This window comes from Pundamilia nyererei, unplaced genomic scaffold, assembly GCF_000239375.1.
Source record: "Pundamilia nyererei isolate P.nyererei 1_Seehausen unplaced genomic scaffold, PunNye1.0 scaffold00144, whole genome shotgun sequence".
NCBI lineage: Eukaryota > Metazoa > Chordata > Actinopteri > Cichliformes > Cichlidae > Pundamilia > Pundamilia nyererei.
The window spans coordinates 622,738-645,366 of record NW_005187545.1 but is presented as its reverse complement, the minus strand read 5'-3'; the positions used below and the strand labels follow the sequence as shown (position 1 = coordinate 645,366).

The window sequence follows — 22,629 nt, the reverse complement described above, 5'->3', positions numbered from 1 at the left end:
CACACACACACACACACACACACACACACACACACACACACACACCCCAGGTGACTGAAAGGCAGGCAGACATTCCTGGTGGCCAAGAGCGCTCAGGCTGCACGTCTAAGATTCAGCACTTTGCTGCAGGGGTCTTCCTTCTAGTTTAATCATTTACTGTTTACAGACATTTAAAGGTAAAAACACAGTTTCAGTTAGAGAGAAAAATCCCAAGTTTTACTTCTCAGATGGTCTGTGGAACTGTTTTTAAAAAAAGAAAAAAAAGGAAAAAAAAGTAATTCAGAAGAGAAAAAATTAAAAACAGCTTCTTAAATTTATATGCTTGTAGACACTCAGGAAAACTTGCATCTGTAGAGTTAATCTTGATGGAAATAAAAAGGAAATTGTGGTTGTTGTGGTTTGGTTTTTACATTTATTTTACTATGATAGCCTAGAACTGCAGCAGTGAAGCAAAGAACAGTGATAAACAGATTCTGCTTTCTCGATATCAGCCCATAATACAAGTCAGTCTGCAGGCTCTGGAGGATACAAGCCAGGATCCTATTGGTCCTTCAGTTTGCTGGTATGTTAACATCTGGAGGCTACATTTTCAGGGTCTTGACCAAACAACCGAAGTTCAAAGAAGTCTTAAAAATACTCATTTTCTTTGTAAATTAAAAGTACATCAGTGATTTCATAGAACAGGAAATGATTTTAAGGTGAGAACAATCTCTGACATGTCACAGTTGAGGACCTGATTCGTTGAGGTTGAGGCTTGATTGGGAAGTCATGGCAGGGTCATTAGGAGTTGCTCATTTTCTGAATGGGATCACATGAGGGAATTCATAGATTTGCTTAATTAGAACCCGGCCCTGTGCTTTGGCTCTGTCCCTCAGGTGTTTTACATTTTTATGAAAGCGCCGTAGTCGTCGTTTCTTGTGCTTTTCAAACCGTCACTGCTGACTCCTGACTTTAATTAAGCTCTTATCTTTGTGCAAAGCCTTCCCTCTGTGACTCACTTAAAAAAAAAAAAAAAAAGAAGAAGAAGAATGTGAAGAAGAGGAATGGTCCATAATTCACTTTCATCCCCTTCATCCTTCCCTTTTTCCTTTAGGGACACAGTTCCAGGACTATCAGTAATTACTCACGGCCAGTTCCCCACCTTGGTCTGATCAGAATGACTTTGCTCTTCTTTAGGTAGTCTAGGCGACACTTTGGTAATGCATGGTCATTTTTACTCAGTTAAAATGGGATCATGAACTTGTAAATTCCTGAAGAAGTTAATGTGCTACCCAGTGAAAAATAGAAATCATGAGGTTTCATGGTTTAGATCTCATTTTACTTTTTATTCCAGCTCATTGCTTCCAAACAGTCCAGTTATGACTTTAAATCGTCAAACAATTAGCTGAAAGATGAAGCAATGAGAAATCATTTGCAGAGAAAAAAGCCCCAGTACTTATTCTATCATGAAAAGGCTGTTTGTTTTTGTTAATTGGTATATGGTAGGATGTGGATCTGTCTCCTGGAACAAGTAGACTGGTTACACAAAAAAAAGTAAACAGATTGTGGGATGGAGCCTGAGAGATAAAGACGACTGCGGTTCACTAAGGTGAACCCCTCCCTCTCCTCTGCTGTCCCCTCCCTCATCTCCCCACTTCCAAAATCCGAGGAATGTTCTTTCTTCCTGTGGGACCTGGGCAGGCGTAGCTATGTGAAGCACACAAGGGCTTGGTACGCGTGTTTTGACAAAAAGTAAGCATACCCAGCATGTGGAAGGACATTAGATAGGAACAAAGAAGAGCAGTGCATTATTGGAGGATTTGGCCTATGGTGTCCATGAAATTCAACAGGGCACTCTTTAATCAGTTTACCTGTCCAATAATTAGATTTAATGAGCCCTTTATCTGCACGTGTTAGATCCAGATGTGTTCCTTGCCTGATCTGTGCCACAGTAGTGTTATATTAAGACACCAAGACACTGTGAATCCCTGAATTTGATTAATCTGCTTGGAATTCAGCAGGACGTAATGAATACTGCAAGACGGCCCATTACCTTTTGAATAGCTGTAATTAATCACTACATTCTTAATGCCTTAGTCGTGGTGTAACTATTTTCTGAGATGAAGCTCGTGGCTCATGTAAGACTTTCCAGTATGACAGTTCAACTTTCTGTCGTTAAGTTATCTTTTCAAGCCTGTTCTAAACTGCCTAACGTTCGTATTTCAGTAAGAGGGAATAAGACGATTTTGTTAGTCAAAGCTGTGGACAACTTTGAAGAGGGAAATGATGCTAATAGACTGTTCTCTCTGTTCTGCAGGTCGAAGACTGAGAGGGAAAGCTTTCTACTATGTTGGAGGGAAGGTTTTCTGTGAAGAAGACTTCCTGGTGAGCAGTCGATAAAGAGTCAATATTTAGTTTTCTTAAACTGGATTTTATGGTCTGATAACCATCACTGGGATTTAAAAATGCAAAAAAAAAAAAGCATTAGATTTAGTTTAGATGCCAGTCAGTATCCTTCTGTCATGGCTCATTTCTAAAATCAGATAACTTTGTGATTTGCCTAAAATACCAGAAATCACAGGTTCCCACCATTTGTGCGCAAGATCGCCAGTTCAAGACCAGAAAGAGACGAATGTCCCAAAGAGCGTTGCATCAGGAAGGGCGTCCGGCATAGGAATGTCTGCCAAATCAAATATCCCTCCACTGTGGCGACCCCTTGTAAATAAGGGAGCTGCTCAAAGAAGTTTTTTTTGTTGGTTTTTTTTTTTTTTGGGGGGGGGGTAACATCGTTCCTTAATCCAACCCATGATTATTGAAAACTGCTTCATTCCACTTGAATGCAAATGGCAATCAGAGACATGACCTTCTGACACAGTTAAGAGAATTTCCAGTATTCAATGTGAATTACGTCCTTAAAGTGAGACTGGAAAGAGGTCTGTTACTGGAGAAACAGCTTTCCTACTGCTGATGGGTTGGAGGGCAGTCAGGCCAATTGGACCATCAGAGTATTCCCACGTGTACTTTGCAAAAAAATTGAAAGAACATTCCCTGTGCATAATCACAGATGCATTCAACTCAATTAAAAGCCTAAGTTAGAATTTGTCATGAATTTTTTGTCTGCGTTTTACAGCTGGTGTTCATGTTGCGTTCATGTGAAAAGTATTTTACGAACTCATTCTTGCTCTCTCAGCAGCCCTGTGTCTGTTTACCCCACGAGCCCTCTCTGTGTAAAACCTCCTGTAATTGCCCTTCCACCAAAAGCTCGTAGCTTCTCAATTAAAATCAACATTTATACTGAATTAAATTTGCTCCGGCTTTGCTCTCTGTATGAAGTGGTGATATATGCATATGTATTCTGCCAGGCCTGTACGTGTGCACTGTTCTCACTGATATTTTCCTACATAATATTTTTTAAATACTTAAATATACTCAAAACAAACTACACTGTACTGACTTTGTGACTAAATCGGAAAAAATGTCACTGAAGCAAATGTTACTGCATCAAACTGTAGAGATGGTTTTAGTTCAGCCGCCCAGATGGCCTGGGATTTGGCCTAGGGTAGACACTGTGGAGCTGTTGAGGGGTCCTATTGTGAGAAAATCCGTTAATAAACCATATTTGTGTTTTCTCTGTTGTAGTATTCTGGTTTCCAGCAGTCTGCAGACAAGTGCAACGCCTGCGGACACTTGATCATGGACATGGTAACTGTTGGGTTCCTCTCGTCAGCTGAATGGGCTTCTGTGTGATTTTTGTGTGTCAGAGTCTGGTGATCTCGGCACTAAACGTGGTTACTTCATCCTAAATGAGCATTCAGTGCACACATCTGGATGATGACTCAATAAAGAGCGTTGGCTCTGTGTCTTTGTCTGTCTCCTCAAACACAGACACACAGGCTTGTGGTTTAAAAACACCCCGATATGATGTCATCACAAATCAGGAAGTAAAGTATTTCTGTTGACACGAGTCTGCATATGTTAACCATTCAGTAGGCTGAGTAAAGGAGATTTATTAGTTTTTCTCGCTGTAAATAAAATGTGTTAAAATTGGGTCAATCTTTGTGATTTGTTTGGTAGGTAAGCTTGCTTCTTGTATTTTGCGGAGTTATTTGTCTTAGTCTATTCTGGGCTGTGATGATGACTCAGTTAACCCACCAAAATGTTCTCTTTTTTTTTTCTTTCCTTTTTTTTTTTTATGATGACCATTCAAAATACCAAGAAACATGAAGCGTGTTACTCATTCCTCTCCATAGATCCTGCAGGCCCTCGGGAAGTCGTACCACCCAGGCTGTTTCCGCTGTGTCATCTGTAACGAGAGCCTTGATGGAGTGCCCTTCACTGTGGACACCGAAAATAGGATCTACTGTGTCAAAGACTACCACAGGTGAGTGTCGCTTGTTACACAGTAATTAAAGGAGCACCTGGATTTGTCTGGGGTGGATTTAGTTTAAAGTGACGCTGGGAAAACATATCCAGGTTTCATGTTCCAATTGAACTCACTAGCACAGCCCTTTAACTTTCCTCTGCTATGGCGGCATCAGGTTGAGAAGGCCTGCACGGGTTGACTAAATTTCCCTCTGCCACATGTGGCAGACACATGAGAAGTTTATTCTGGCAGGGGGCAAGAGAGAGAGGGGGAGGGAGGAAAGAAAATATCACTGTCCAGTTAGAGGCGTGAATAGTGGCACAGAGCCATGGCTCTTCCCATTATTGGACATAATCTGCAATACAAGTAGGGGTCTGAAAGGTTTTATGTATGAATCCATGTGTGGGAACTGTTAACCACTTTGACAAACTGCAATCACATTTGAATGTGCAGCACCTGTAAAGGCTCGCTCTCCACAGCGGCTCTGCAGTTCCAGCTGTTTTTTTTTTTTTTCCTGCTGGGACAGCATGTACAGCAGAACCGAGCACGTGGCCGATCTCTGCCTGGCAGCCCCCAAATGTTCTCTACGCTGATTAAATCAGACAAGCCTTATTGTGTATACAGCTATGTGACTTTTGGCCACAGTCATGCCCATCCACACTGAGAGACCCTTTGTTATTTCCTCAGACTTCCAGGTGCCTGCCACGTGTGTGGAAATAATGAATCCAGTTTGCGCTTTAATTTTCTACTCGTTCTTGGATTTGGGGAATCACGTGTGTGAAGTGAAGCCAGCACATCTGCAGACCTGGCATTTCCTTAGCTGAATCAGGAGGCGGGGGGGTGTAACGTCTGGTAAAGGGACACTGCATATGAACTGTGATCTTTAAAGTCTGGATAGAGTTCATTTTAATTCAGCTCATTTAGTTACTACATTTACCTTAGTCGTTACAGTTCTTTCTTTTTTTTTTCAGTTAAGTTTAAAAAAAGTCTTTAAAAGTTTCTCTTTCCATCTTACTTTCCCAGGGTCCTTGCACCTAAATGTGCTGCCTGTAACCAGCCAATCCTGCCCTCAGAGGTAAGCTATCGCTTGCTGTTTTACTTGGGTAACATCAGCAATGTGCATTTGAACATTTTGAGCTTTTCTCAAAAGAAAAACACCAAAACAAACTTTGTCCTGGGTTTAAAAAAAATAAAAAATAAAATAGGTGGTGAACATTTAGTTCCACAAACGGTCACTTGAAAAACGCTCAACCACACAGTAGAATCAAACGTGTTTACAGCCTGTGACACACAAACTGTTTTGCTCTTTCTGTAAACTTAAACCAACAACTGTCACATGCAGCAGGACGTTTTTAAATCACTCCTCCCGTTAACAAATTGTTTACTAAGTTTGCTAATGTTAGCTGATAAATTATCAATCCTCTCTTTTGTGCATATTTGTTCATTTGTAAATCAAAAAAGTGAAATAAAAAAAATGATGTCCAGTCGGCTACTCATCCCTTTATATATGCAGGCGTTAATTTAAATTACCATACCAAACTGGCACAACACAAATCATGTTTTTATACCCACATAAGATATATTTTAGTTATACAAAGGGTGGGAAATTCTTTGGTTACATCAGTTAAAAATAAGTGAAAGACAACCATACAGTATAATAAGCAGCTTAAATCAATCAAATAAAATATGACACAAAAAACGCCTGTCTCAATAAGGTAAAAACGAATCTGGGTAGAAATCCAAGTAAATATAATTTCATATTAAAAATGTAATTCATAATATGGTATGAGAGACTTGTATGCCTGGAAGTGCACAGACAGTAAAGAGAATAAATAAAATGCGATCAAGGCCACTAGCCAGAGTAAACTGGGCACCGTTCATAGTAAACACCTTCATCTCTACACCATAAGGACGCAGCTTTGTTGGTTAAAAGCAGCGCTGACATTTGAACTCCTCTATGGCAGCTTCAAATACCTTACTTCTCTGGTGACTGGAGAATATCTGAAATATTTATTTAAACTTCAGATCCACTCAGTGGTTACTGTAGGCAAGCTGGACTGTGTTGTAGCACATAGGTGCTGAGAAAATTACTCAGTATCCAGATAAGTATATGTAATTTGGAGCTGAAATGTGAACCTGTGTACAGGATATGATCATAAAGCGCCGGATTTTTATCTTTACTGTAGAGAATGATTAGCTCAGGTTCACAGGAGGGCAAAGACTGTGAGAAGAACCATAAAGCTAAGATGACTAAGAAACTGTAGGAGTAGAGCATGATCAGCTATTTTTACACATGGACTGTCATTCAGTAAGAACGTGATTGATTATAAATCCTTAAGACCCAAACACAGAGCTCAAGTTTCAAGCTGGTCAAAACAATGTGAGGGCTCATCTCTGAGTTATCGTTTGACGGGAGGGAGAAATAAATTGAGTACATTCACAACATAAAATGAAACTGCTCTGATACTGGAGCAACCAGTGGCAGTCATGTCTCAACACTCGCCAAGATGATTGCCAAGCACTTGAGCTCCAAAGTTGTGATGCAGAGGAGTTACAGATCATTCAGCTCGTGGCTTGCATTGACGTCCCTGGGCTTCTTATCGATCTTTTGAAGCTTTTGTCAAACTGAGAAGTTGAACAGAAGGAGAGAGTGGAGCATTTTCTAGTGATATTACCTTCAGTGGTTTGTTTGGGTTTTTTTGTTTTTTCCAGGGGTCTGATGAAACCATTCGAGTAGTATCCATGGACAAAGACTATCATGTTGAATGTTATCACTGTGAGGTAAGTAAAAACACCTCGAAATGTAAAATGTGTGTGTTTTAGTGGCTCTTAGCCAGTCGCTTTCTGAATAGCTCATTAAATGAAATTATAATGAGTAGATCCCCGATCTTAATTACAGTCTTGGTAATTATGCTGTGCTGAGCAGAGCAGGTATGCAACACCTCATCATCACCATCTGATCATTTTCTCAAGTACCTGTTGTTTGTTCTTTTGCATGATTGACAGCTTCTTCTTTTTTTTCTCATAATCACTGAGCTGTGAGAAGTGCCTCTGTGTAACTACTGGATGGTTTCTTCTCAGCTTTTTTTTATTTTTAAGTCTTTCAGGTTGTTCAAAACACAAAATCTAGTGTTAGAAACATTTCTTTCAAGAAATCTTGCAGCACAAAAGAAAACCCCTGCTGACCAGAGCCATTATTGCTGTCAAATCTTCCAAGATCAATACAGAGCAACAATCACACCCTTTGTCGACTCTTCTATCTGCTGAAGCTCACTCAGTAGACATGTCTCAGCCATGTTCCTGCTTCATGCTCTGCAGGACTGTAAGATGGAACTGAACGATGAGGAAGGTCACCGCTGTTACCCGCTGAACGGACACCTTCTCTGCCACTCCTGCCACCTGAAGCACATCCAGCCTGGCCGCTCCTCTTCAGTTGCTGCTGCCTCCTACTAACAGCGCTCCAGGTGGTGGGAGACACCTGATGGATCGGAGAAGGAACTGCAAAATATGGACTTCGGGAATTTATTTGCAATTCTTGTTGTAAAGGATTGAGACGTCCTGAAATATAGTTTGATATGTATATTGACAGGAATGTCAATGAAGTGTCCTTTATGCAGAATCCAATAATGAAGTACTGCAATGCACCAAAACCCTACTTTAAATGAAGCATTGCATGCAGACTTTCCAGAAGTGTTATATTATAGATATTCTTTGTGTAAATATGAAATGCCTTGGTTGTGTAAATATCCTAGACTGTGTGCCTTCAACTTTGCCTCCAAACTTCTGCTGTTAATTTCAACATTTAGTTACATCATATAATAACTTAGACACATCTGTGTCACACGAGAATAAAACGATACTTAATTCCAGGGGTATAAGAGACGGAAGAGACGGAGAATTGGAATCTCTGGAATGATTTGGCAAAACCAAAGATTGGAGTGGAAGTATAACTCTGAGGGGGAAATGTGTGTTTGTTTGTTTTTTAACCCTTATTTTGGGATAAATCCTGCTAACATCAACAACATCAATGGGTTTTTTTTCTTTTAAATGTCCCAGTGACCACTGAAATTAAAGCTAATTTACAGGATCCTTCAAAATAATTTCCCAAATGTGTTTTATCAAGTGAGAGACTTGGTTATACTGTTTGTCTGTTCTAAGCACATGGAGAAATAGAAGTGAGTTTTCTATGCACCTATGAGAATGCTGGTATTAGAACTGTAGATCATTGCATATTTTTTTTTTACAAATATTTATATATACTGTAGGCCTATAATCATTTGTCTGTTTTATTTTTTTGGGCAATTCCCCTTTAAATAGTTATTTCCCTTCCAGAACATTTTCGCTTTGATGCTTTTTGCCATCCATATTTTATTCATATATTAACTTAATGCTTGCTTGCTTGACATTTGCAGTCCTTATTTTGTAACCAACTGTGTTCTGTTTGATTGTTGTAAAGGAAATATTTAATTAATAAAATACAACAAGCCAAATTTGATTTAGACTATTAAATTGCTATTTCAGACCCCTTAACAAGCGTCTCCTGTTGCTTTTTCACCGTCGTAAATTATTATTTATTACTGATTAATTATATTAAGCTGACAAACAGGCTAACAGTGTAACTTCTTCAACATTGGCTGATATCCATTCAGCATAGATGCTGGTGCTAAAGAACAACAGGTATCTGATTGTGTTGCCTGTGCTTCAGCCAGACCACGTTTGTTTACAGAGCCCGCACCACTGTATCCAGAGGACAAGTGGGGCTATGACTGTATGCTGAGGCTGACTAAAAGTGCAGTGAGTACTGGCAACTGCACTCTGTTGTCTAGTCTTTTTCCTCTAATCCCAAAGCAGACAACAGTGGGACCAATTAGGTCAAGACAAGGCAACTATACATGTTTTAAGTTTTCAACGGATGAGGTAAAGTACGAATTGGGAGAAATTGACCCAAGCTGGTGTGCTGTCACACTCACGGGAAGAACCACCAACAATGTAAGTGACCCAAACACTCTGATTGGAACATGGGCTAGAAGTGGGTTGTATTATTACTGTGGACACCGCACTCTTTTGGTTCGGGTTCCTCTGGGAAGTGAGGGGGCATGTGCTATGGTACGGCTGGGAGCTCCACTCACACTGATCAGAAACCAGGTAAAAGCCCTACCACAACACATGCACTTTAGCTGCCAGACGTAAGAGACACATTTTGGCAAAGAGAGGGACCCAGGGGGCACATGCGTATGACCCACGATTGAATTCACCCACCTGGATTGACTCAATAGGGGTGCCCAGGGGAGTTCCAAATGAGTATAAACTAGCAGACCAAGTAGCTTCAGGATTTAAAATTATATTCATCTGGGTAACTCCAAACAAGAATGTTGATTGCATAAATTATGTCCACTATAACTTGCTGAGACTCTCTAACCTAACCAGAGACGGCATGGAGGGGTTTGCAGAACAGTTGGGTCCGACCTCGCTGATGGGAATGCAAAATCAAATGGCCCTTGACATGTTGTTGGCGGAGAAAGGGGGTGTATGTGCCATGTTCGGAGACGTGTTGTACCTTTATCCCCAACAACACTGCCCCAGATGGCTCAGTAACTCGAGCTCTGGAAGGGCTGAAAACTTTGTCTAAAACTATGCATGAACACTCAGGAATCGACAACCCGCTGGAGAGCTGGATGACATCCGTGTTCAGACAATGGAAAGGGTTTGTGATGTCTGTAATGCTTTCTATTGCATCATTTCTAGGGATATTGGTGACTTGTGGTTGTTGTCTCATTCCTTGCACCAGAGGATTGTTGGAAAAGGTCATCACGAGGCCAGTGGACCCCGGAGCGGTGACCCCGGTGTCCATGATGCCATTGATGGAGCTAGAAGTAACTGAGTTCTGTAACTTCTGAGCTACAGAAGGTTAAAACTGCATACATGCCTACAAAACACATATAATACATACAATCTAGAAACAGGCCTGAGCAAAGGCCTGAATGCATTCAGCAACCTGTTGCATTTGAGTTCCATTGGTTTGTTTTTTTGCCACATATTCAAATTTGGGACAATGTCCTCCTTAGTATTAGTCCTGAGGAGCACGCCAGCCACTGCCATGTTCTTTTCTGCAATGATAGTCTACAACAGGGGTCTCCAACTCCACTTCTCGAGAGCTTCTGTCCTGCAGCTTTTAGATGCATCCCTACTCCAACAGGTGAAATAAATGGTTGAATTACCTCTTCAGCATGCCAACAAGTTTGGCACAGGTCTGGTAACAAGCCATTCATTTGATTCATGTCTTGTGGAACAAGGATGCATCTAAAAGCTGAATGACAGTAGGTTTCAAGAACTGGAGTTGGAAGCCCCTAGTCTACACACATTCTCTTTAGGCGCAGGCAGACTGGCTGGCTAAAAAAAACGCAAATCTTCTGATTTGTTTAGGCACCGTGTTCACTAGCTCTGAAAATAAGCACGATGGCGTCACCTGCTGGCATAGAGAGCAACTAGGCCGAGTTTTTTCTCATTAAGTTGTAACTACTACTATTTATTCATTTAACAGTTATTGTTCTTTTTAATGTTATACTTCAACCCGTTCTCACTCCCAAAGCGCAACATTTTACGCTAGGTGACAAATCGTCACCATATTACGTTTTCGGCTACCCACCACGTTCCTAAATGACGACCTCGAAAAAGAACGAGTAAACCTAGACTGCAAATACTTACACTGTTGTGAAGTAGGAAGTTCTCGAGTGGAAATCGTCGTGGGCCAGTGGCGCAATGGATAACGCGTCTGACTACGGATCAGAAGATTCTAGGTTCGACTCCTGGCTGGCTCGCTCTTTTCCACTCTCCTCATATGTAAATTTAAGAAAGCTTCCTTGTTTTACTTTCACTTCCGTAGAACGAATTACGTCTCCATCTCCACGAGATCCTAGGTATTGTGATGGTTCTGACACAACCTCTAATAGTTATAACAATAATACTTATCTGTGTTTATCCAAGAAACTTTGTCTTCCCCCAAACAACCAAACTGAACTGAAGCTGTACTTGTTGCCAAGAAAATTGACTGATTGATGACTGATCGATTTTGATTCTTTGTACCACATTGAATTGGTCAAATCTTTCTAGAAATTCCAGCAAGTTCAGGCAACAGGCCTGCCTCTTTATTCTTCTGGTCACTAGCAAACAATATAATCAATACATCCACTATTTCTTGGAATTATACATCTCTAGCAAGTCATCCAGCATTTAACTATTATATAAGAGAATGAAGGCTAAAAATACGACGAGCCAGCCAGGAGTCGAACCTAGAATCTTCTGATCCGTAGTCAGACGCGTTATCCATTGCGCCACTGGCCCACGTGACAGACCCAGTACACACTTACAATTCGTTAGCGTACCACTCTTCCGCTCTTACTTTAAAAGGCGCCGTTGGTCAGCAGATGTCACTGTTGAGCTTTACACAAATAAGGTGGCAGGACGTCTCAAGCTAATTGTCGAACACACTTTTTTCTCAATATAAATGGTAAATGGCCTGTATTTATATAGCGCTTTACTAGTCCCTAAGGACCCCAAAGCGCTTTACATATCCAGTCATCCCCCCATTCACACACACATTCACACACTGGTGATGTCAAGCTACATTGTAGCCACAGCCACCCTGGGGCGCACTGGCAGAGGCGAGGCTGCCGGACACTGGCGCCACCGGGCCCTCTGACCACCACCAGTAGGCAACGGGTGAAGTGTCTTGCCCAGGGACACAACGACCGAGACTGTCCAAGCCGGGGCTCGAACCGGCAACCTTCCAATTACAAGGCGAGACACCAATTATGAGCTTAAGTCTGAGAATTCTAAGGTTAATCTCAGAGAAAAAATTCTGAATTCTGAGAAAAAGTCAGACTTTTTTCATAAAAATTCTGGAAAAGAAAAAAAGACGTGGCTACTTTTTCTGTCTTTCTAGTGGTCCTAATCCTCTTCCATAAGAACAGGCTAATCAGACAGAAACACTAGTTACATTTCGTCACAGAGTGCCCACCACAGCAATAAACCAGGTAACTACACTCCCAAAGGTAAACTAATATTAATGGTTTATCTTCACCATCTTTCGCTAGCTCACCTAAATTAACCAACCTGTATCTAACCACACACACTAGTCCCGCCTTCTAAATCGGCAGTTAAAACTAATAAAGGTGAGGATAAAAAGTTGCTGGAAAGGTGCCAATGTTGTTTTACCAGCTACAAATATCCATCACTACCTGAGCATACTATTACAACAGGCTTTTAAAGATGTATTAATAATATTAAATATTATTATTTATTAATTTAATAAATATTGGTTATTTATTAACCAATGACTTGGTGTTTTTTCTTTAACATGTTATAGGTAAGGAAGTTGATCATACAGACAATTGGTCTTAAAGGTGCACCATGTTTATGTATCTTCGGTAAACCATACAGACTTAGTGTAGATTCCTCTGGGTATAACCTGTGGTATGAGGTTTGGTCAATAGCATTGTCTATCACCCTCTTTCTATAACCACTTCCTGGGTCTCGTTTCAGGGGCTCATAAGACCTGCAGTCAGCTGAGCCTGAAGAAGTCACTTGAATGAGTGACAAAACGTTTCTCCCACTGAAAACGCCACATCCAGATGAACAGAATCAACTTTTTGGAATCACTGTTGTCAAGACTGTCTCCAGGATCCACCCCTTAACTTCAGTGAAATTCTGACTGCCATGAAGACAGTAAGTCGAAGTTTATAACATAATAATAATAATCATGCTGAAGGCTAATCAAAGTTTATATATACTTAACCCAGCTATTTTTAATAAAGTAAATTAAAGTTAGGAGAGTTGTGAGCAAATTCTAATTCATATTCTATTAGCTAATATACAGCATTGTGCGACAAGCTATTATGTAGCAAGCTATCATATGCAACCCTGATAATGTTAAATACTACACGGTTTAACATACTAGTTTGCACATTGGGACATGAGCAAATAAAGTAAGAGTAGCACAATTAATTGACCATCAGAGACTGACCGAGTTTTTTTTTGTCCTTTTTTGAAACAGAATGGATCCTAGATTTAGAAGAAGGAGAGGGGACGGCTGTGCCAGTCTCTTTGACACAGAAGAGGCCAAGACAGTCAAAGCCGAGAAAAGCCCATGGGCCTGAGCTCTCTCACCTGAGAAGGTAAAAGAGTCAGCAAGGATGGCTGTTCTGTCAAGGTGGGGACCCTGATAATGAACACCATCTTCTGCAGTCTGGAATCTTCAGGGGCCATAAGCTTCAGCGGTTGGCTGAAAATGTACTGGGTTATGCTAGGTATGTGGTTCCTCTCTCACACACACAAAATATAAGTTAAAAAATTATTGTACTTTTATTCTCTGTTATCGGTTTAATAGAGAATTTTCCTTCCTGCTGGCTGGATCCACGCCTTACCAGATATTGACCAGAGGTGGATTTCCAAAACCTTGTACAAGTGGTTGCGCTTTAATCAGTCAGAGGTGGACCACACAAAGGTAGACAGAATGTGCAATTCACTGACTTCAAGTGCTCTGCCTGCACTGGAGCAGTACTTTGGCCAGCCCCTGTTCCTTTGGATGGATAGGACGCTGTGGCGTGTGAGGCTGTACTGTCCACATCCAGACTGTTGCAAGTCAGATCTTATATCTGCTGGACTACATTAGTAGATCAAGCTCATAGTTGATATCAGCAACTCTTATTACTTGGCTTCAGAATATCTTGCCTGTAGGAGCTGCAAACAAAAGATGATCAGCTGGAGCCACACCATCATTTCCCAGCTAGATGTTGGCCATCGCAATTCCACTTCCCATGTCTTCTGACATACAAGCTGGGATGTGACATCCAGGTTGTGTTCTTCATGCGTCAGCGTAGGTTGGGAAACAGAAGCAGCCAAAAAAAGCAACTGGAGGAAGAGCATGCTAAAAGCTGGCTTGAGAAGCAAATTCAGTTTCTCACTGCCTGCAGGACCTAAATATCATTGACTGATGCAGGCATATGCCCAAGATGTCCTCAGCAGGCTGGATAAAGTGAAGGCCTCCATCACATCCCTGTTTGGACAAGCTATCAAAATGGACTTCGCCAAGAAGATTGTGAGGAAGCTGGCAGGTGAGCCCCGGTATACAGCTGCTTGGGTAACAAATGTTACTAGGACATTTGCTACTGGATGCCCAACTGATTCCCACGCTCTCTACTCTGGTTTCATGGCCCAAGTCACCAGCTACATCTTTTTGTGGGATGACAGCGACCTGCAATGACTCAGGGCAGCTAAGCCCACAGAAGCAAGTAAACAAGTCACATGTGCCCTACAGAAGCAGATGTGACAAGCTACATCACCAAAGCAGAGATGATACTTCACTGTAGAAGGACCATCCAGGACAGTGAGGAAGTCATGCTCAAGCAGTTGACTGAGGCATATGATGGAGAGAGGAGCTGCAACACTTTTGTTGTCCCTCTGATCCACTCTGCAAGGATGCCAGAAATCTGGAAGGCCCTACGAAAACAAATCCCTGCCTTGAGTATGAAGGGTTCCTATGGTTCCTCACCCACCTGCAGCTGCTTGGCTGGTGGATGTGCCTTACACCACCCAGCACTATTATAAGAGGAAAAGACAGAAGGAGAAATATAGTGACAGTTATGTAAGGAAGACTAATAAAATCATGTGTAAACAGTGTCAGCAGGAGAGGGACTCTACCACACACCAGCAGTAATTTGGCATTTGGTACTGCCAAGCCACAGCTGCCATGACTCTGGCTGAGTGGGGGGCTACTAGCTCATATAAAGCATTGGGTGCAAAATTATTATTAGTGGTGACAAACATAAGGCCTGGGGGTCTCAATCGGCCCACTGGATGGCTTTGGAAAATATGAAGAAGAATATGGGGGCCTACATTTTTTACTTAACCCTGTATTTTAAGTTTACAGCTTTTGTTGGTGATAAGAACCCCGACCTGCCGCATACACCCACACAGAAATAGTTAAGTAATTGATAAACAATTAAATGAAAGCAGTCGAGAACTTGATAGATTATTTACCTTATCAAGAGAGAAGGAGGCTATTACAAAAGTATTTCAGTTGTGTGGTTGTTCTGCCTTTGTTCTGCAGGGATGGCCCAACTGAAACAGATGAAGCTCCCAAGTGGGTCCATTTCCTTGTTACCTCTGAAAGCAACCCACCCAGCTGCCTGCCCTTTCCTGCCTCCTCCCATTCTCTTGTACCTCACCAACCTGTGATGGGTTCATGGATGTGCTTTACACCGCCCAGCATTATCATAAGAGAAAAGGGCAGGGGGAGAAGAACAGTGGCAAAAATGAAGTGGTACGCAAGGAAGAATAATACCATCACACGTAAACAGTGTTGGCAGCAGTTGGTGCTGCCAGGCCACAGCCACCAAGACTCTGACTGAGTGGAGGGCAGGAAGAAAGATGCTCTACCCTGACTCTAGTGCACTGCATATTTAATGTAATTTTATTTTATTATAGACCATAGAAGTGATCTGTTCATTGTGGGTTATCACATATTACACCATAACCCAGAAGTTCTTGTCTATTGTTCAATTTCGCCACGTTTCTCTCTTGTCTTGGTGCATGCTCAATCATCCAGGTAAGGAAATCCCAGAAGGCTGGACTGAAGGAACAGGGAGAAATAGCCGAGGTATGCCAAATTGCACAAGGACTGGACTGAAAATCAGTGGCAACAGGTCTGACAGAGTGATTAATCCATCCATCCATCCATTCATCCATTCGCGGCCGCTTATCCTTTTCAGGGTCACGGGGGGCGCTGGAGCCTATCCCAGCTGTCATAGGGCGAGAGGCGGGGTACATCCTGGACAGGTCGCCAGTCTGTCGCAGGGCCACGCAAACACGGGGAGAACATGCAAACTCCCCACAGAAAGACCCCGGCCTGATGGTGGAATTGAACTCAGGACCTTCTTGCTGTGCGGCAACAGTGCTAACCACCGTGCCACCATGCTGCCCTATTCCAAATTTTACATTTTTGGTTTGTATTATTGGTGTTTACTGCAGAGCCAGGAGAGCTGTACAGCAGTGAGTGTTTACAGCCATCTGTATAACACAGTGGAGGCTTCTGTCATGCTTTGGGGCTACATTTGTGGTGGTGGAGATCTTGTCAGAATTGATGGAATTATGAAAGCAGGGCCATCAGATTTTGGTCCACCACACAACAACATCTTTTAAAATGTCCAATTAGCTACAGCTTCATTTTTCAGCATGACAATGACCCCAAACACAGAGCCAATGCAGTAAAAGAGAAAGATGCACAGAGGAAGACTATCAGTTATAGATTGGCCTCCACACTGAAGCGGTGTGGGATGCTTGTGACACAGAACAGGACGCAGCCAACATCCAAAGAAAATATCTTCTTAGACAGGTACTAAATCTGTTTTTTGGTTTGTTTGTTTGTTTGTTTGTTTGTTTATATACTCTATCCAGAAAATCAGTGGACCTGTTTCCAACTTTCCAAACAAAATATAGAGAAATGAAGGAGCTGTACAGTAACACAGAATACTTTGTTTTTGAGTTGGAACTAATCTTCCAGTTCCTCGACAAGTTTCGACATATGTTGTTATTTTATACATTGAGCAACACATGTAAGGCAGTGTGCATGTCCACAGGAATTTGTGTGCTGCTGCTGCGTAGGTTGAGCTACACCCTGCTCACATGTCATAGGAGGATGTTTTGGTAGCTTATGATTGGATTCCTGTTGCCTGTGAGAGTTTGTCCTGAGGCCTTTTTAGCTACAAGTAGGCTACACTGACACACTTTATTTGAATAGAAATTGCAGTTGGCATTCTTTGTCTGCACTGAATTGCTTTATAGGATGTTACATAATCTCCTTCTGTGTCTTTCCCCCCTCTTTTGTACACTATAGCATATACATTTAACAGGTAAAGGAGGTGGAGACGTCCCATTTTGTGGAATAAATACAAACAAATCTTATTATTAAGCTCCAAATTGTTACCAATTTAGTTTGTGTAAATCACAGGTGTTACAGTTGCTTTTACAGTTGTAAATGACAGAATGCCTTTTTTTCCTCTAGAAAATACACGAACACGTGCAAAGGAGAAAGGTGTACAACACGAATTTGTAGCTAAAATTACCCCCTCATGTCCCACCTATCCTACCTCATGCTTTCCAGAAGCGAGCGCACGCACACCTGCACACGCTCACACACACACATACATCTCTGCAATCCCGCCCCTTCGGTGAACTCCCCCAGTGACGTCAGCAGAGTCCTCCCAATGCGGGGGCTTTGTGGATGGGCTCCGGCTGCTCCGTGCAGAAAACGTGCAGTCAGCTCGTGTGGTTGGTCGCACGCGGGGACAAACAAACCGAGCACCGCACGGAGGGAGAGAAAGAGAGAGAGAGAGAGAGCTGCTGTCACTAGCGCTGAATTCAAAGATTAAACGCAGGGGTTCAAGGAGACTACGACGAGGAGGGGGCATGCATGCATGCACTGATCTGTAAGAGTAGATTTTCTTGTTTGGGTTTTTTTTTTCCAATCCAGGGAACTGAAAGTGGAGAACTGCTGATGAAGCTGCAGGCGCACTGAGGCGCTGCCTGGACTGTTTTTGCGTCTCACTCCCGGCATTGTTGCTCGTGTTTCACGGGATGGAATAATTCCTTTCTTCGCTTTCATCCAAGGAATACCTGCGAGCCTACCCTCACCGCTCTCCATGGTGCTTGAAGGGTAAGCAGAAACCGAGGTGTCAGTGCATTGTTTGTCATCAGCGCACGGATCTTCTCCACGCCTTTGTCCAATCCGGTGATTCTTTATGCGTTTGTCACCTAAAAAGCAGTGATGCACATTTGGATGCATAGAAACACAACCCCCCCTGCCCTTTGCTTCTTGTTTCAGCAGAGAGATGGACGGCATCGGGAACACCATGCAGAAGAAGGCTGCCGAGCTGGAGCGTCTGGCCGAGGTGCTTGTCACCGGGGAACAGCTCAGGTATGTCGGTCGGTTCAGCTCCAAGTTCTCGTAGAATTCACAGGGTGTAGCGTCCTACCTTGTTTTTGGCAAAGTTTGTGGTACCTTTCATGTGATTTGACAGCTTTAATAGCAAGGAATTCCTAGCAGTTTTTAAGTTACTATGCATGCTCATGTCAGCATGTTTTGGGTACATGTAAAAGGCCATGACAGTAAATAAGGGAAGCGGGTTTTGGGAGATATTTGACAGCAGGTTAATAACCATGCAATCACGTGGCTCCCTCTCCATGCAAACGGGTACAGCAGCCTGTTTTTGTTTTGTTTTTTTGCCCCACTGCACCATGCACAACCAAACAAAGACATTCGCACATGCATAACCTTCCTCGTGCACGCTGTTGCTCCTCATCTCCACTATGTAACGCATTTTCACGTTACTATATCACTTTAATGTCCAGAATCTGCAGGATCCTGCTTTGCAGCATTCATTTCTGGTGCTCCATCTATACAGTGCCCTTTGAGCCCCGCAGAGAATGATGAACTTACTAACCCGGTGTCATTATCAAGCCCTGCCCATTCATCCTATCAGGGATTTGTACCAACACTGCTAGCAGTGTTGTTGACATGCTGTACCCTTTGACCCACTGTACTGTAAAAAAGAAAAAAGAAAAAAGAAAAAAAGACTACATAACCAGCAGTTCATTCACTACTTCATACCCCCAGCAATGAATAGAGGCCCAGTTGGTAAAGCATGGCATCAATGCCTGGAATTTCAGCCCCCAACTGAACTGTATGGAAATGTGTGGCTAAAGTATGTTTTTGTGGTTGTGTTTTGAAGTATGTTGCTTTCCAAAAAACCACAAGCAGTATCACTTCAGTCTTCCTAAAGAGATTAACAGTTTGCTTGCAACAGTTTTCCCTGTTTATCATTATATGCTCACCATGTGTGTGTGTGTCAGTGTCCTTGGCACTGCTGCACACTGAGATTGCCAGCTGGCATTGTGGTCAGTGTCAGTGAACGAAAGGTTGGTTGTGGAGGCTGTTCCAGGGTCTCCTGAGATGCCGCTGTTCTGGGGAAAGGACTCAAGGTTGTGGCTTGTAAGACTTGCTCTCTGGCCTAAATCTTAATTCCTGACAGTTTCAAAGATGTCTTTTTGTCACTGCTTTGCTTCACGCTTGAACAGTTCAACTGTTTGATGGATTGTAAAAAAAATTGAATATAATAAAATAAAATGAATTTGGTACACATATAGATTTTGGTGCCACATCAAGCTGGTTGGCTGCTTTATGGATGGACAAACACTGAGGAATAAATTGAATTTTATCTGTTGCCATCGCCAGGTCAGCGTTTCCCATACTATGGATGGTGCATGAATAGAAACCAAAACTGTTCTTGGCTGCTTTTTTGTATGTATGTATGCATATAAAAAATGACCTTCAGTGAATATAGTAAACATTATTTATGCTTGCAATCAGCATGTTAAATTGCCTTTGTGAGCATTTAGGAATGCTGACGTTAACATTTAGATTAATGCGGTGCAGTGGGTAAGTGCAGTCTCCTTCAGTGGCTAGTGTGGCTATAGAAAGTCGGAAAAATTGTGTCAGGCACTGTCCTTTATTTCTAACACTCAGCGAAATGAAAACATAGTCACTGTTTCAACCCGGTTTCATTACCTCACTGTTAAATCTTGTGGCCACCGTATAGTTATAGTACAGGGCAGCCAAAAATCACGAATCAGTGCTGTGCAAAGGTCTCGGGCCACCCCTGATTTCTCTATGTTCTCTATGTTCTTATTTCTTAAGGACATGACTTTAAGAGACTTTTCATCTGTTCTGGATAGTTTGGGTTGGGGTGGTTTTTTAGGATCACCACTTGCCCAGTTTTCCACACCATGCTGCAAAGTCTTCAGCTAATAACACCTTGTTGGTGCACAAGCACAATTTTATCTTTGGCATTTTTCATATATTTAACTAAAGAAATGCAAGAAAAACTGGCTGGTAATACACAGTGCCTAAAATACAATTAAAATTCATTCTTGGCTAAGTTTTCTCTTATGTACAGTATTTGTTTTATACTCGAATGACTCAAAGGTCAGTGTTAAGTAGCTTCACAAACAAAAAAAAATTCCTCCGATACAAGGACTAAAGTGAAAATGAGGGTAACAAAGCAACCAATGTCAAAAGAAAATTTTTGAAAGACCTTCAGAAAGCCTGGAGAACTATTGCTCAAGACCAATTAAAAAAAATACAATTAGGTCTGGCTCCTTGGAAGCAAAATATAAGGAGATAAGGGATGCCAAAACCTTTGGACAGCACTGTAGCTTGTGAATATTTGTAATTTGTTTTGTTTCATATTATTAATGAGAGTTTTCTGATTAAACATGACCCATGGTCCTTCTCGGTTTCCCTTCGCTGCATCCTATTTAAAAAAAAAAAATCCTGGAAACACTCTTACACACGGGACAGTTTAATGTCTGACTTTCTCCTTTTGTGTTTGGCTGCAATTCCTTTGTTTTTTTAGCTTTGTCCTGGAGTGTTTGCTCATACCAAACGCAATGAGAGATTTAAAAACGTCACATTCCCTTTCAGTCTGAGAACCGCAGCATTCATAAGTATAAGATTACACTTTGCTGATGAGAGCAAGCAGTGCCCACACCTTTGTTAGCTCACTTTATCATGACTCAAGCTCATGGAACATGAATGACACAGTTTCCGTTACTGATAACAGCAGACTGTTTTAAAATATGTTATCACTTGTTTGTGCTCTATCGTGTTGACTCCTTGTATCACAGAACAGATCTGTTTCAGGCAGATGGCTTAAAAACAGACAGAGAAGCAGCTATATGGAAGAACAGGCACATGCAGCTGTTGTATTAAGTCTTGTGACCAGTTCGTAGCTGTGAATAGATAATGTGTTGCACTGTGGCTGAGTCTGATGGTTATTAAGTGTTCATGAATGCTTCCAGCCTGGGACTCAGCATGCCAGTAGGCAAAGACTCTTTGAGTAAAGCTTCTCCCTGTTACTGTGTGATTCAGCACAAGTTAAAGAAATGAAACGACTTTGCTTTCTGCTTCCTCTTGAGTTGAATTTATGTGAGGATTAGACCGGAGCTAAATACACAGAGAGGATGATGTCAGAATTGCATGGATGCAAAGTCTCCAAGTTTTTCAGAGGAGCTTGTTTGCCCGTCGTGAGTCTTGGCAGTAGAATTGGGTCGGCTTGGACTAATGCTGTCATAGCTAATCCGGCGTGATGCTAGCCAGCTGCATACAGACTCAGCATGAAGTGGAACTAGCTAGCTGGAGGAAGCTTGGCTAAGACTGGTGGGCTGTTTCACAATACCTAGGTTCAGCTAGAGGTCACTGTGAAGCCAGCACATGAAGGATCTACACCAGGGGTGCCAAACATAAAGCCCGGGGCCCAGAATGAGCCCAGCAAAGACTTCAATCCAGCCCACTCAATAGCTTTCAAAAATGTGAACAAGTGCATTGATTTTTAACTTTTTAACTGTATTTTCATAGGTTTTACTAATAAGTCTTCCCAGCTACAGAAAAGTTATTAAATAAACAATTAAATGACAGAGAAGTTCTTATTTTTCACTATTTACTATAGAAATGTCCACATTTGCTTTTTTTATAGTGCGCTCACATTTTAAAAACAAGAAACTTGAAACTTTAGATTTTATGTATGCAGGACAGTGTGGGAATGGGTTATCAAAGCTTATCATGAAGAAAACCGAGATGTACTGTTGAACTAACACTTGGATTTCTTATATCAAGAGATCTCAGGGTTTAAATGTTTATTTAAATGTTTTTACACTGGCATAAGGAGGAGTTTCACTGGTTTGATCTCAAGATCAAAGTGGGCGGTATCTGGCCCATGATGGAAATTAAGTTTGGCTTGAGAGGTTCATCATGTCATTCGCCATGATGTGCTTCCATCTCGCATTATTAAAAATGCCCTGAACACTATAGGACCTTGGATTTTACTTTTAATGAATTCATCACTGCTATCAGGCAGCGTCCCCACTATGTTTAAACATGCAGTTATCCAACCTATTATTAAGAAAAGTAATCTTGACCCAAATGTCCTCTCAAACTATAGGCCGATATCTAAACTCCCCTTTATGGCTAAAGTTTTAGAGAAAATTGTTCTTAAGCAATTGCAATCTTTCTTAGAGGCAAATGGAATCAATGAAAAATTCCAGTCTGGTTTTAAACCCCACCACAGTACCGAGACAGCCTTACTGAGAGTTTTTTTTTTTTTTTTTCTTCAAATGACATCAGAAACAGCAGTATGCGACATTACGTGATGGCAGAGCTTCAGTTCATCCTTTGT

At 41.8% G+C, this 22,629-nt stretch overlaps 2 protein-coding genes and 2 non-coding genes across 5 annotated transcripts in view; 3 read left to right on the top strand and 1 right to left on the bottom strand.

Annotated features, from left to right (window-relative positions):
* The window catches only part of limd1a (LIM domains containing 1a), a 17,420-nt gene extending 8,583 nt beyond the window's left edge, over positions 1–8,837 (top strand). Inside the window, exons 3-8 of the mRNA XM_005744442.1 lie at positions 2,297–2,364; positions 3,619–3,681; positions 4,230–4,360; positions 5,366–5,417; positions 7,055–7,123; positions 7,661–8,837. Of these exons, the coding sequence (XP_005744499.1) occupies positions 2,297–2,364; positions 3,619–3,681; positions 4,230–4,360; positions 5,366–5,417; positions 7,055–7,123; positions 7,661–7,795 (518 nt within the window). The 3' untranslated portion in view covers positions 7,796–8,837. The remainder of the gene's footprint in view (positions 1–2,296; positions 2,365–3,618; positions 3,682–4,229; positions 4,361–5,365; positions 5,418–7,054; positions 7,124–7,660) is intronic.
* Positions 8,838–11,087: 2,250 nt separating this feature from the next.
* On the top strand, positions 11,088–11,160 carry trnar-acg (transfer RNA arginine (anticodon ACG)). Its single transcript has one exon. It is a non-coding gene; the product is annotated as a tRNA-Arg (tRNA).
* A 450-nt stretch (positions 11,161–11,610) lies between these two features.
* Positions 11,611–11,683, bottom strand: trnar-acg (transfer RNA arginine (anticodon ACG)). Its single transcript has one exon. It is a non-coding gene; the product is annotated as a tRNA-Arg (tRNA).
* Positions 11,684–17,604: 5,921 nt separating this feature from the next.
* Positions 17,605–22,629, top strand: part of deptor (DEP domain containing MTOR-interacting protein) — a 48,502-nt gene continuing 43,477 nt past the window's right edge. Inside the window, exons 1-2 of one of the 2 annotated variants that reach the window (XM_005744444.2) lie at positions 17,605–18,053; positions 18,225–18,314. In XM_005744444.2, the coding sequence (XP_005744501.1) occupies positions 18,040–18,053; positions 18,225–18,314 (104 nt within the window). In that variant the 5' untranslated portion in view covers positions 17,605–18,039. Of the gene's footprint in view, positions 18,054–18,221; positions 18,315–22,629 lie in introns of both variants that reach the window. The other variant, XM_005744443.2, reaches the window with a different exon arrangement.